Source organism: Trichomycterus rosablanca, chromosome 5, assembly GCF_030014385.1.
Source record: "Trichomycterus rosablanca isolate fTriRos1 chromosome 5, fTriRos1.hap1, whole genome shotgun sequence".
In the NCBI taxonomy this organism is placed as follows: Eukaryota; Metazoa; Chordata; class Actinopteri; order Siluriformes; family Trichomycteridae; genus Trichomycterus; species Trichomycterus rosablanca.
This window is the reverse complement of record NC_085992.1, coordinates 43,359,057-43,374,994: the sequence shown is the minus strand read 5'-3', so window position 1 is coordinate 43,374,994 and position 15,938 is coordinate 43,359,057. Positions and strand designations below refer to the sequence as shown.

At 41.0% G+C, this 15,938-nt stretch overlaps 1 protein-coding gene across 1 annotated transcript in view; it reads left to right on the top strand.

Moving 5' to 3' along the window:
• The window catches only part of dntt (deoxynucleotidyltransferase, terminal), a 197,472-nt gene extending 182,004 nt beyond the window's left edge, over positions 1-15,468 (top strand). The window contains exon 11 of the mRNA XM_062995251.1: positions 15,382-15,468. Coding sequence (XP_062851321.1) covers positions 15,382-15,468 — 87 coding nt within the window. The remainder of the gene's footprint in view (positions 1-15,381) is intronic.
• Positions 15,469-15,938: the final 470 nt, after the last annotated feature.

Sequence of the window (15,938 nt, the reverse complement as noted above, 5' to 3'; positions counted from 1 at the left end):
TGAGGTCAAAGCACTTTCTGTCATCATTCTCCTAAAGTGGGTCTTTTCAGGTTCAAGTCTGGCTAACTGTTGCTCTGTAGACACCTGAACAATAAAACCACCTCCTTGTTTCTACACTCACTGTCCATTTTATCAGCTCAACTTACCACATAGAAGCACTTTGTAGTTCTACAATTACTGACTGTCATCCATCTATTTCTTTACATACTTTTTTTAGTGTGTGTAGAAACAAGGAGCTGGTTTTAATGTTATGGCTGATTTATGTATATTATATATTATATATAGTTCTACTGCAGTTGTTATATTTTATTCTAAAACTATGCACATTATTGTAATTTGATCCACATTTGCTGCTATAACAGGTTTCATTTTACTGTTCAGATTATCCTCTAGATTTTAGAGCATGACCGCAGAAATATACATTCATCCAACTGAATGAGTACTAATAAAGTTATAGAATAACTAAGATTTGGGAGAAATGACACATCTGAAACTCGTCCCATTTCCTAACTGACTGCCTGTTCTTTTTTTACCCATCATTCCCTTTTTTCCTTGATGGATCCTTGCACCCACCTCTCCATTTTCCCTACAGCTCTTTATGTGCATGGTGGCTCAGTGGGTAGCACTGTCGCCTCGCAGCAAGAAGGTCCTGGATCCGATCCCCAGGTGGGGTGGTCCGGGTACTTTCTGTGTGGACTTTGCATGTTCTCCCTGTGTCTGTGTGGGTTTCCTTCGGGTACTCCGGTTTCCTCCCACAGTCCAAATACATGCAAGTGAGGTGAATTGGAGATACAAAACTGTCCATGACTGTGTTTGACATTGAACTTGAAATGATGAATCTACAGTTTCTGTCATGAATTGCAACCACAGTGTGTAAAACATGATGTTAAAATCCTAATAAATAAATAAAAAAGTGGGGGGTTGGCTGACATTCTCAGAGAACAGTGTTCCGTTCAGTGTTCAGTGTTCCTTACATTTACTTTGACTTTTATTTGATCGCAGACAGTTTGAACCCAAGATATTTCATGTTTTATCTGCTCAACTTCATTTCATTTGTTAATAAACCTCCATTCCTGCATTTCAGACCTCCAACACATTCCAAAAAAAATTGGGACGGGGGCAATTTAGGGCTAGTAAAAAGGTGAAAAAACTAAATAATGATGTGATTCCAAACAAGTGATGTCAACAGGTGATTGTAATCATGGTTTGGTACAAAAGCAGCATCCAGGAGTCTTTTATGAGTAAAGATGATCAGAGGATCTCCAGTTTGTCAACAAATGCGTGAAAAAATTATTACCTCAAAGAAAGATTGGAAGGGATTTGCATATTTCTCCCTCTACAGTGCCTAATATTATTAAACGATTCAAGGAATCAGGAGGAATTTCAGTGCATAAAGGCAAAGGTCATTTACACTTCTGTGAAGCAGCATTAATGCAGAAAAGTACATTGAGATCTTAGAGCAACATATGCTGCCTTCAAGACGTCATCTTTTCCAGGGACGTCCATGCATTTTTCAACAAGACAATGCAAAACCACATGCTGCACACATTACAAAGCCATGGCTGTGGAAGAAGAGGGTACGGGTACTGGACTGGCCTGCCTGCAGTCCTGACCTGTCCCCAATAGAGAATGTGTGGAGAATTTTGAAAGGAAAAATGTGACAACGTCGACCCCGTACTGTTGCACATCTTAAGACGTGTTTGCAGGAAGAATGGGACAAAATAAAAGCTGAAACACTAAATCACTTGGTCTCCTCTGTGCCAAAACATCTTTTAAGTGTGATAAAAAGGAATGGCAACATTACAAAGTGGTAAATGCTTTACTGTCCCAACTTTTTTTGGAATATGTTGCAGACCTGAAATGCAGGAATGGAGGTTTATTAATAAATGAAATGAAGTTGAGCAGACAAAACATGAAATATCTCAGCTTCATCCTGTCTGCAGTTAAGTAAAAGTCAAAGTAAATGTAAGAAACTTTGTGTTTTTTTATTATTATGTGCATTTTCCATGCTGTCCCAACTTTTTCTGATTTGGGGTTGTAGACTCCACCAAGTGAACCTTTGTGAATCCAGGAAACTGCTAAATAACAATAATAACCAGCTCCAGTTGATGACAACATTTCTCACACAGAAACTGATTCTGCTCTTGTTAGCCAAAGAAAAGCTGTTTTTTTTTGCCAGTCTTGGGCTTTTTCAGTTGGACAATATTGACAAGCACACATGAGCAAGTTTCTGCTGCGTCCCAATCCACATCACTTTATCCTAATCAGGGTTATAGTGGGTGTACAGCCTACTTGGAAACACTGGACACAATACACCTTATAGGAGACACAAGTGCAGAGCATCACACACCCACACACTTACTCACTCACACTTATGCTTAGGGAAACAATAGAGTAGCCAATACACCAGCATGCATGTGTTTGATAGGTACAATGAAACCAGAGTATCTGGCTGTTTTGAAACTAATGGCATAAAGAAGCAGAATGTTCATTCATTCATTCATTTTTAGTACCCACTCTGGTCAGTGTCACACAGAGTCCAGTGCACTGAAAAGAGTGCCAAATCATCACAGGGCGACTCACACACACCTTAGGCTTGGGCTAATTCACAGAGACATACACTGATCAGCCATAACATTAAAACCACCTCCTTGTTTCTACACTCACTGTCCATTTTATCAGCTCCACTTACCATACTTAATCAGCTTCACTTATCCACTTACCTTGTTTAGCCCCCTTTCATGCTGTTCTTCAATGGTCAGGACCACCACAGAGCAGGTATTATTTGGGTGGTGGATTATTCTCAGCACTGCAGTGACACTGACATGGTGGTGGTGTGTTAGTGTGTGTTGTGCTGGTATGAGTGGATCAGACACAGCAGCGCTGCTGGAGTTTTTAAACACCTCACTGTCACTGCTGGACTGAGAATAGTATACTAACCAAAAACATCCAGCCAACAGCACCCCATGGGCAGCGTCCTGAGATCACTGATGAAGGTCTAGAAGATGACCAACTCAAACAGCAGCAATAGATGAGCAATGGTCTCTGACTTTACATCTACAAGGTGGACCAACTAGGTTGGAGTGTCTAACAGAGTGGACAGTGAGTGGACACGGTATTTAAAAACTCCAGCAGTGCTGCTGTGTCTGATCCACTCATACCAGCACAACACACACTAACACACCATCACCATGTCATTGTTACTGCAGTGCTGAGAATGATCCACCACCTAAATAATACCTGCTCTGTGGTGGTCCTGTGGGGGTCCTGACCATTGAAGAACAGGGTGAAAGCAGGCTAAAAAAATTATGCAGAGAAACAGATGGACTACAGTCAGTAATTGTAGAACTACAAAGTGCTTCTATATGGTAAGTGGAGCTGATAAAATGGACAGTGAGTGTAGAAACAAGGAGGTGGTTTTAATGGTATGGCTGATCAGTGTATGTCAGACTTGGTGACATACCTTGATGAAAACCTGTAGTCTGCATTGCAGCTGACGGTTTATATGCCTGAACCTGACTTGAAGTGCTCCAAGATCCCTCTACAAGTGTTTTTATTGTTTCTTCACTTCACTGAAAGTGATGTTCTGTCCAGAGTAGAATTTATCAAAAATAGTTGTGGAATTGCTGAAAATATTTAGACACGATCCACGTAAAGACAGCTGGGTATTGTCGAGTGCAAGGCAAGAGCTGGGTAAGTGCTGTATTAGCCAGCCATGGCTTTAAAGATTGAATCTAGCATGTCTAAGTGCAAAACTTTCAAGTGGTCAATTGAAAATTCACTAGAGCTTCTCATACATTGCTAAAGAGAGCTCGTTGACTAGAAATGAATCCATTTTTTATTATCGTGATGAAAAGTTGCTACTGTGTGTAGGCTTTTGTCTGAAGCATCCTGAAGTAGCAAAGCTGAATGATACTACAAGCAAACACATAATTGCAATGAAGTGCATGAAATGTCTGATGGGATAAAAAAAAAAAAAAAGCAAAGCAATTATTTAGCAAGGTAAGGGTTGCATTTGCAAGAAACCAGATCAAACAAATCTCATCCAGGATCGGCTTATAAAAGAATCATAAATGCAGATTAAATGAATGATCCTTTTTGTGTTTTTCATAATTGGTTGTGCAATCTTTGTTATTAGAATCTTTCATGAACAAAATGAAAAGCTAAACAACAGAACAAAAACAAGGAAAAGAGGAAGTTCTGTCAATAAGATCAAGACGAGTTAAAAATAGGTTGAGAGAAAGCTGTTTGGTTAAAAAGGAGGTGATGACTTAATCGGCATGTACACCGAAAAGGCATTACATTATGTCAAAACAGCCCTAACTCGGCGAGACATGGACTTCACTGGACCCCTGAAGGCAGAGATGTTCACAAAATACGAGTCCGAGTCAAGTCACGAGTCAATATAATATACACAAAACATATATTTGAAATTTAGTGTAGACATAAACAAATAATATTTAAGTTCAGATGAAAAACAACAACATATTAGTGAATATTTTGTCGTTTTACTTAGTGCCTTTACTTTCCTAGGTACCAGTTAAAAGCTTAAACTGATGTTTTGTTTTCATTGCAAATTACGGCACAGCGGCCAAACACAGCAAAAATCCATAATACTGCTTATCTTACCTTGTTCCAGATGCTATTAAATGTATAACCGTGTGTCCCATTAGGAATATAATCTGTTAGTTTGTAAATGTGCTTATAATTAAAAACCTCCAAACTTTTCCTGGTTGTGAAGTAAAACACGAACTCTCGTTAGAAAGCCAATCAAGCGTTTCATTGACAATAATCTGTGTGATGCTGCAAACTAAATAAATACAAATAACAGCATTTCTTACTAACAATTAAAATCAGAAAGTCTGATTGGTTCAGAAAGCGGTTCTTCCAATCATTAGTGCCAGTTCTATAGGCGTGTTCCATTCACATTATCTGTTACTGTGAAGTGCACTACGTAGGGTATTCCACCATTTTAAGTAGGGAGTGACGCTTCATCACTACACTGGAAGCTGGCTGGAATATTTACCCACTGCGTGCGTTGTGGGTTGAAAGGGCCGGAGCGTTATTAGAGAGCAGAAAATGACACGATCAGAATGATGTCGAATCATATATATAGTATATGTATAAAATTGTCACACGTAACTAATGTTGCTGACTTTTGTTGGACACAAGTCATTTTATCCGAGTCATTTGAAACAAGTCTGAGTCTGAAGTCGCTGTGTGTGCTACTTGAGTCCCCATCTCTGCCTGAAGGTGTGCTGTGGTATCTGGCACCAAAATGTTAGCAGCAGATCCTTTAACTCCTTGAGTTGTGAGGTGGGGCCTCCATGGATCGGACTTGTTTGTCCAGCACATCCCACAGATGCTCGATTGGATTGAGATCTGGGGAATTTGTGCTCCTCAAACCATTCCTGAACCATTGTTGCTTTGTGGCAGGGAGCATTATCCTGCTGAAAGAGGCCACAGCCTTCAGGGAATACCGTTTTTATGAAAGAGTGTACATGGTCTGCAACAACGCTTAGGTAGGTGCTACGTGTCAGAGTAACATCCACATGAATGGCAGGACCCAAGGTTTCCCAGCAGAACATTGCCCAAAGCATTACACTGCCTCTGTCAGCTTGCCTTCTTCCCATAGTGCATCCTGGTGCCATGTGTTCCCCAGGTAAGCAACGCACAAGCACCCGGCCATCCACGTGATGTAAAAGAAAACGTGATTTATCAGACCAGGCCTCCTTCTTCCATTGCTGTGTGGTCCAGTTTTGATGCTCACATGCCCATTGTTGGTGCTTTCGGGGGTGGACAGGGGTCAGCATGGGCACCCTTACTGGTCTGCGGCTATGCAGCCCCATACTCAACAAACTGCAATGCACTGTGTATTCTGACACCTTTCTATCAGAACCAGCATTAACTTCTTCAGCAATTTGCTACAGTAGCTCTTCTGTTGGATCGGACCACACGGTTCAGCCTTTGCTCCCAATGTGCATCAATGAACCTTGGCCGCCCATGGCCCTGTCACCAGTTTACCACTGTTCCTTCCTTGGACCACTTTTGATAGATACTGACCACTGCAGACCGGGAACACCCCACAAGAGCTGCAGTTTTGGAGATGCTCTGACCCAGTCGTCTTGCGATCACAATTTGGCCCTTGTCAAACTCACTCAAATCCTTACGCTTGTCCATTTTTCCTGCTTCTAACACATCAACTTTAAGGATAAAATGTTCACTTGCTGCCGAATATATCCCACCCACTAACAGGTGCTGTGGTGAAGAGATAATCATTGTTATTCACTTCACCTGTCAGTGGTCATAATGTTATGACTGGTTGGTGTATACTTGACATATTGTGTGATTTTTGAATTTATCAGGAAAAACAAATAAATGGTGATTGATATTTACTCAGTCAGGGAACAGGTGTGGTCTGATGCCTGCACTCATTCAGCATATACAGTGTATCACAAAAGTGAGTACACCCCTCACATTTCTGCAGATATTTAAGTATATCTTTTCATGGGACAACACTGACAAAATGACACTTTGACACAATGAAAAGTAGTCTGTGTGCAGCTTATATAACAGTGTAAATTTATTCTTCCCTCAAAATAACTCAATATACAGCCATTAATGTCTAAACCACCGGCAACAAAATTGAGTACACCCCTAAGAGACTACACCCCTAAATGTCCAAATTGAGCACTGCTTGTAATTTTCCCTCCAAAATGTCATGTGATTTGTTAGTGTTACTAGGTCTCAGGTGTGCATAGGGAGCAGGTGTGTTCAATTTAGTAGTACAGCTCTCACACTCTCTCATACTGGTCACTGAAAGTTCCAACATGGCACCTCATGGCAAAGAACTCTCTGAGGATCTTAAAAGACGAATTGTTGCGCTACATGAAGATGGCCAAGGCTACAAGAAGATTGCCAACACCCTGAAACTGAGCTGCAGCACAGTGGACAAGATCATCCAGCGTTTTAAAAGAGCAGGGTCCACTCAGAACAGACCTCGCGTTGGTCGTCCAAAGAAGCAGAGTGCACGTGCTCAGCGTCACATCCAACTGCTGTTTTTGAAAGATAGGCGCAGGAGTGCTGTCAGCATTGCTGCAGAGATTGAAAAGGTGGGGGGTCAGCCGGTCAGTGCTCAGACCATACGCCGCACACTACATCAAATTGGTCTGCATGGCTGTCACCCCAGAAGGAAGCCTCTTCTGAAGTCTCTACACAAGAAAGCCCGCAAACAGTTTGCTGAAGACATGTCAACAAAGGACATGGATTACTGGAACCATGTCCTATGGTCTGATGAGACCAAGATTAATTTGTTTGGTTCAGATGGTCTCAAGCATGTGTGGCGGCAATCAGGTGAGGAGTACAAAGATAAGTGTGTCATGCCTACAGTCAAGCATGGTGGTGGGAATGCCATGGTCTGGGGCTGCATGAGTGCAGCAGGTGTTGGGGAGTTACATTTCATTGAGGGACACATGAACTCCAATATGTACTGTGAAATACTAAGCAGAGCATGATCCCCTCCCTCCGGAAACTGGGTCGCAGGGCAGTGTTCCAGCATGATAATGACCCCAAACACACCTCTAAGACGACCACTGCTTTATTGAAGAGGCTGAGGGTAAAGGTGATGGACTGGCCAAGCATGTCTCCAGACCTAAACCCAATAGAACATCTTTGGGGCATCCTCAAGCGGAAGGTGGAGGAGGAGCACAAAGTCTCGAATATCCGCCAGCTCCGTGATGTCGTCATGGAGGAGTGGAAAAGCATTCCAGTGGCAACCTGTGAAGCTCTGGTAAACTCCATGCCCAGGAGAGTTAAGGCAGTTCTGGGAAATAATGGTGGCCACACAAAATATTGACACTTCAGGAACTTTCACTAAGGGGTGTACTCACTTTTGTTGCCGGTGGTTTAGACATTAATGGCTGTATATTGAGTTATTTTGAGGGAAGAATAAATTTACACTGTTATATAAGCTGCACACAGACTACTTTTCATTGTGTCAAAGTGTCATTTTGTCAGTGTTGTCCCATGAAAAGATATACTTAAATATCTGCAGAAATGTGAGGGGTGTACTCACTTTTGTGATACACTGTAAATCTCTTTAAATACATACACACACACTCACACACACATACACACTGACCATCCAACCTTAATGGACCTGATTTGCATAATAAACAGCCTTTCAAAAGATGATATACACCAAACGCCCTGAGCAAGTCCTCCTCCAGCTCGTACACCCGGCTATCGTCCCTGCCGTCTGCTCACAAACAGATGTGATTTTCTGTTTTCTGCCCCCTGCTTTTTCCTCTTCTCTGCTTCATCTCTTGCTTCATTTTGACACGTTAGTTCCAGTATAACACTTCAAGGCAGAATGTGTCAGATTTACAGCTTCCACTTGGCTGGTATGCTGCTGAGCTAAGTCATCCTTGCCTTGTGCCCACTGATATCTGCCTATATATGACACCACAGCATGTTCATGCAGCGAGCCTGGCACTGATCCTAATCCTGGCTTTTTGTACTGAATCTATTTCAGCCAACAATTGTGTACATTTCTGTCACCTTTCAAAATTTTACTTTTTACATTTTTATTTTGTTACTGTTTTGTGCTGACTTATACCTGGCTGTGTTGCTGTAAACCCCTGTGTATTGAATATTTATGTGAACTTTATAATGATGCACAAGCAGAAGTGTGGATTTTTTGTGGGTGCTTCAAGGGCTTTAAAAATTCTGCTTGTTGCCCCTTGTTGTGCATAAGGTATTTTTACCTTGCATAGTGTTCATGGGTTGGCTTTTGGCCCCTGATCACAATAAAGTGGTTACAAAAGATAAATAAATTTAAACCTAGGGGTGCAGCAATACCCATATTCAACTAATAAGTAATTTAAATGTAGGTGTTTCCATACAACATTACACTCTGACTTGCCACCACTCAGGTGGCACAGTGGTAAAAGCACACGCCGGAACCAGAGCTGGGATCTCGAATACATCGTATCGAGTCTCAGCTCTGCCTGCTGGCTGGGCTGAGCAGCCACATGATCAACGATTGGCCTGTTGTTCAGATAGGGGTGGGATATTTAAAAAAAAAAAAAAAAGCCAGATAGGGTCTCTTTCTCATAACTAATGCAATTACGACCTCTGCTGGCTGATTGATGGTGCCTGCATAGAGATCGGAAGAGAGTGCTGTCAGGGTGTGTCTCTCCGTGCACTGCACTCGTCAAAGTGTAGGTGACAAGATGCATACGGCATGCTGCCCACGTGTCGGAAAGGGAGTGGGTTAGCTTCGTTCTCCTCAATCAGAGCGGGGATCAGCATTGGTGGAGAAGAATCATGACGCAATTGGGCAATTGGACGCACTAAAAAGGGAGAAGAAGGGGAAGAAAAATGCATAAACAAAATATATATAAAAAACTCTGACTTGTCACTGATGCTTTCACCAAAAATTGGAAGCACATGACAACACACAAGCATTTTAAATAATTATGCTAATTAACTGCACCTCAGCTCACCACTGTAAAGCTGTGCTAAATCTTTGCATCAACACAGCAGGTTGGGTAGATGCCCCTGTTGCCTCGGCTTTCTTCATTTAGAGATCTCCCTAAACATAAAAAGTCAGCTCCAAAACTATAAAGTAAATATTAAAGGTACTGCAACTTTAAACAGGATCTGTCACTCTGTGTGTGGGTGTATGACCATATTAAAATAATAAAATATTAATAATAATAATAATAGTAATAATAATACAGAAAAGAGAAAAAAATAAAACATGGCATGGTGACATAGTGTCTATATAAACTGTCTACTACATGGGGTAGGGAGAGATAGATAGATGGATGGATGAATAGATATATAGATGGATGGATGGATGGATGGATGGATGGATACATAGGTAGGTTGATAGATGGATGACAGATTATTGAACAGTATAGATATAAATACTACAACAGACACTGAGTAATAAATAAAAGTTTAGGTAAAGAATAAATGAGGACAGGCATAGAAATTTGAGTCCAGTCCAGTGTACTTCAGATAAATTAAGGCTAGGAGAAAATTGCACTACTTCTGCCTCTACTTCAGACTGTAGTGTCAGTAATGATGTTCTATAGCGTTTTCCAGATAGTAAAAGTTTAAAGCGATGATTGCCGGGGTGGATGGTGTCTCTGGAGATGGTGGTCATTCTGCAGAGGTAGTGGGTCTCTGATAAAGCGCTGAGCACTGCTGACGACATATTGTAGAGTGGTCCTCTTCACAGCAGTGCAGCTGACGTACGACGATGAGGGGCAGTCATTATGCTCTTAATACTGCAACAGCTGAAGAATATAAGCATGTCTATATTGATGTAAACTGTTAGTGTTATTGTTTCTTTTTTTTAACAAGGCTGTCATAGTAACTGTCCAAGACAGAGTCTCAGAGTCTTCCTTTCTGTGTGGAGTTTGCATGTTCTCCCCATGTCCATGTTGGTTCCCTTCCATAGACCCAAGACAAGCAGTCAGGTGAATCGGAAATAATACAACCCCAAAACAGAAAAAGTTGGGACAGTATGGAAAATGCAAATAATAAACAAAAACACAGAGTTCCTTACATTTACTTTGACTTTTATTTGATTGCAGACAGGATGAACCTGAGATATTTCATGTTTTATCTGCTCAACTTCATTTCATTTATTAATTAACATCCATTCCTGCATTTCAGACCTGCAACACATTCCAAAAAAGCTGGGACAGTAAAGCATTTACCACTTTGTAATGTTGCTATTCCTTTTTTATCACACCTAAAAGACGTTTTGGCACCGAGGAGACCAAGTGATTTATTTAGTGTTTCAGCTTTTATTTTGTCCCGTTCTTCCTGCAAACACGTCTTAAGATGTGCAACAGTACGGGGTCGTCGTTGTCGCATTTTTTATTTCAAAATTCTTCACACATTCTCTATTGGGGGCAGGTCAGGACTGCAGGCAGGTCAGTCCAGTACCCGTACCCTCTTCTTCTGCAGCCATGCCTTTGTAATGTGTGCAGCATGTGATTTTGCATTGTCTTGTTGAGAAATGCATGAACGTCCCTGAAAAAAGATGACGTCTTGAAGGCAGCATATGTTAATTTAAAATCTCAATGTACTTTTCTGCATTAATGCTGCCATCACAGAAGTGTAAATGACCTTGGCCAAGGGCACTGACACAGCCCCATACCATGACAGACCCTGGCTTTTGGACATGTTGCTAATAACAGTCTGGATGGTCCTTTTTGTCTTTGGTCCGGAGCACACGGTGTCCATTTTTTCCAAAAAAGACCTGGAATGCTGATACATCTGACCACAATACACGTTTCCACTGTGTGATGGTCCACCCTAGATGCCTCCGAGCCCAGAGAGGTCGACGCCACTTCTGGACATGGTTAACATAAGGCTTCTTTTTTGCACAGTAAAGTTTTAAGTGGCATTTGTGCATGTAACTCTGTATTGTAGTGCTTGACAAAGGTTTGCCAAAGTAATCCCTCACCCATGTGATTATATCAGCTATTGTTGAGTGGCGGTTCTTGATGCAGTGCCGTCTAAGGGATCGAAGATCACAATCGTTCAGCTTAAGCTTGCGCCTTTGGCCTTTACACACTGAAATTCCTCCTGATTCCTTGAATGGTTTAATGATATTATGCACTGTAGAGAGAGAAATATGTAAATCCCTTCCAATCTTTCTTTGAGGTACATTGTTTTTAAACATTTTAATCATTTTATCATGCATTTGTCTTACCTGGATGCTGCTTTTGTACCAAACCATGATTACAATCACCTGTTGACATCACATCATTATTTAGTTTTTTTACCTCATTACTAGCCCTAAACTGCCCCCGTCCCAACTTTTTTTGGAATGTGTTGCAGGCCTGAAATGCAGGAATGGATGTTTATCAATAAATGTAATGAAGTTGAGCAGATAAAACATGAAATATCTTGGGTTAAAACTTTCTGCAATTAAATAAAAGTCAAAGTAAATGTAAGGAACACTGTGTTTTTATTTTATTTGCATATTCCATACTGTCCCAACCTTTTCTGATTTGGGGTTGTAAATTGTCCCAAGTATGTGTGTAAGAGTAAGAGTATGTGTGTACCTATGATGGACCTACTGAGACCCTGAAGCAGTGGTAAAACAGTAAATAAATGAACTTTAATTTCCATGTATGTTAAATCTATTGATCATTTATGGTGATGTAGTTGGTTTGCTCTAATAGAAACCTCATGAACTACATACCACAAAGCTAGGACCACTTATTTAAATGATGCTAAAATACAGTGATTTTTGCACATAGTTTATTTCTTCAATAAAAAACGGTATGATCTAAAATATGGAGCAAATAAACAATTTCAGAGAACAAGCCAGAACCCTTTAGATGAGGCTGAATTACACAACTGTCCAGGGAAATATAAAAACTTCCAGCCAACCTAAATGTGTCTCATTATGATCGTGCCTCATATCCATGTTTCTAATTAGACTTTCCGAGGGTTCTAGCTGCTTCTTATGGCAAAATTCTCAGAATGCAATAAAAGGGATAGTGGGCGTTGCAATAAAGGCTGTGAAAGCACAGCTCTCATGGGAAATAGTAGTCATGCCTGTTTAAAATCACACCACTTTTACAAAATGTACTAAATGTACTTAGTCCTGAGGTGCCTGGACAGTGTTTTTTTTTTCATTTCATTTTTAAGCTATTGATCAAGTTCATGAGGCAGTTGACAATCAGCTGATTAGTTGAATTATTTGTTAAAGCATTCTTTAGACCAGTTAGACCCATGAAATGAAATTGAGGACACTTGGTGCACCAGTAATACTTATAGTACACTACAAGGTCAAATGTACAGTATATTGATATATTGTACTGTACTGTACAGTATATTGGCTACTTTAGCACATTGCTTAAAGGAGTATAAAACAGCTATGCAGTATTCATAGACAAAGAACATTAAAATCTCCTTACAACAACACTAGCTGTGGAATGAGTTACACCAAAGATTTGTATCAAAGATCAACTTTAATATTGCTGCCCTGCTAAGGCTTCCCTAAATAACTAGTCCTTTTTTATATTTTGTTTATGCATTTTCTCCTCTTTTTCTCCTCCTGTTTTTTAACATGTCCAATTGCCCGATTGCGTCATGCTTCCTCTCCACCAATGCCGATCCCCGCTCTGATTGGGGAGAACGAAGCTAACCTATGCCCCCTCTGACACGTGGGCAGCAGCAGTATGCATCTTGTCTCCTAGATTTTGACGAGTGCAGTGCACGGAGAGACACACCCTGACAGCACTATTTTCCCGTCTCTGTGCAGGCGCCATCAATCAGCCAGCAGAGGTCATAATTGCATTAGTTATGAGAGAGTCCCTATCCGGCTTTAATATCCCACTCCTATATAAACAGCAGGCCAATCGTTGTTAATGTGGGTGGGCCAAATAAGTGGTCATTTAATGTAAAGTGAAAATGATTAGGACAAAGCATACAGTGGGTAAAAATGTCCCGCTCTTGGTTGCAACACATTATAGGGTTCCACAGTGGCCACTAAAGCAATGCCTAGTATCAACTGAGGTGTCAGGAGCATCAGAAACATGTTACCAGCACACCTAGCAGGTCGGGGATTGCCAAAAAAAATGCCAAAAAAAAATACAATAAACCACGACCTGAAGGGTTTGTGCAGGGTATTTTTGTGAAGACAAATACCAATGTAATAGCACAGGGTTTCTCAAACCTTTTGGTGGGTTGTGAGACAAAAAAATGGGTTGCAGAGAAAAATAATAACTAAATAAACAAATTTTATTTGCACATAAACACGAACTGAACTTGTACAATAATGCCCCCTTGTGGAGACTTTACATTTCATATTGTAAACCACAGTGGAACCAGATTGCCACCAATTTTTATTAAATAGATATATTTTGTTTTGTGTTTTGTTTTGATGCATTGTTTGTGTTGTCGGGGTCACGGTAAAAATCATGGACAAAATGTGGGTCACTTGAAAAAAGTTTGAAAAACTCTGATATAGTGCATACTGATATTACAAAGATCTCTGTGTTCTTAACTATGTATCAATGAATTGAGGAAGGCTATTTCCTGTTTTAGCATGGCAATGCCCCTTATTGACTTGACTGAACAAATCAAAACAATGACCTCAACCTATCTGGATGTTTTTGATAAATTGATGTGCTGATTGCAAGCTAATTGAAACTTAGTTTCACAATCTAGTTAAAAGTTTTCCTAGACGGCCGCTCAGGTGGCGCAGTGGGAAAAACACACGCTGAAACCAGAGCTGGATCTCGAATACATCGCCTGCCGGCTAAGGCTGAGTGGCCACATGAACAAGGATTGGCCTGTTGTTCAGATGGGGTGGGACTAAGCCGGATGGGGTCTCTCTCTCTCTCCTGACTGGTGCAATTATGACCTCTGCTGGCTGATTGGTGGCGCCTGCACAGAGATGAGAAAAGAGTGCTCTCAGGGTGTGTCTCTCTGTACACAACGCTAAGTTGCACTGCACTCGTCAAAGTGTGGGTGATAAGATGCATACGGCATGCTGCCCACGTGTCAGAGGAGGCGTGGGTTAGCTTCGTTCTCCTTAATCAGAGCAGAGATTGGTAATTGGCATTGGTGGAGAGGAAGCATGACGCAGTTTTATATTAATGCAATTTTTTTTTTGTGCATTCCCAATTTTTTTCTTCCAATCTAGTCGTATCCAATTACCCGATTGCATTACGCTTCCTCTCTACCGATGCTGATCCCCACCTCTGAGCGAGACTGACACACGCCCCTTCCGACACGTGTGCAGTAGCCGACTGCATCTTTTCACCTGCACAAGTCAAGGTCATATGCGGATCAGCTTTGTACACAGAGAGCCCACACCCTGTCCACATTATTCCTCTACTCTGTGCAGGCACCATCAATCAGCCAGCAGTGGTCGTAATTGCATCAGTAATGAGTTCCTTCTCCAGCTTCCCATCCCTGTATGAACAACAAGCCAATCGTCGTTCATATAGCCAGCCAGCCCAGACGGATGGCAGAACTGAGTTTCAAACCAACGAGTTTAAAATGTCAGCTCTGGCACGCTGGAGTGTTTTATCGCTACGCCACCTGAGCGGATGTACATAATGCAAGTTTTTTAAATGAGATCTTTACACTGTATACAGATTATCTTTCAGTCACAATGTGCAGTACAGTATGTAATCCCTGATAGTCTCAGTCTAATCTGAGAAATATTATCACTGCCGTGTCCTTTCAGCAAAATCACCGGATAAATACAACCACATTACTTACAATGTGCAAGCTCCTCTTAGTCCTGTCCAATCATATTGTGTAGCTTTTTCTGCTGAAAGGCTAATTGTTAAGCCATTCATTTAACCAGTATTTATCTTCATTTATCTCCAGAATACCTTCCTGCAGGCCAAGACAGAAGAGGACATCTTCAGCCATTTGGGACTGGACTATATTGAGCCTTGGCAGAGAAATGCTTAGGTCTTGATCTATTCATCATCAGGGTCACCATTGTATATTCATCACTGCTGCTCCTTTGAAAGCACACAGCATGACCAGGCTCATTCAGTGCCATCAGCCAGTGATATATTTAACCTGTAGGCTTTGCTATTAGGGGTTATTGTTTGTTCTTAATGAAAAGCTCTGCTATTGGAATGGTTACTTTTCTATGCTTGTGTTTATATTCCTTATAAAATTGAATCTATTGCAATATTCCACAGTATACAAATATAATGTGTTGGTGAAATATATTCAGTATATTACATTGGTGTATGGGTGTACTTATATGCTACAAAAACTAAAATGTGCAAATGTTTGTGATACATGGCCCTATTATATAGGAACTGCGAGAGAGCGGTAAAGGAAAATAGATTGCTGTAATTACCAGTGTATACATAAAACCAGATGAGACCAGACTTTCTACGACCTCATGTGGAGATAATAAGCTCAGG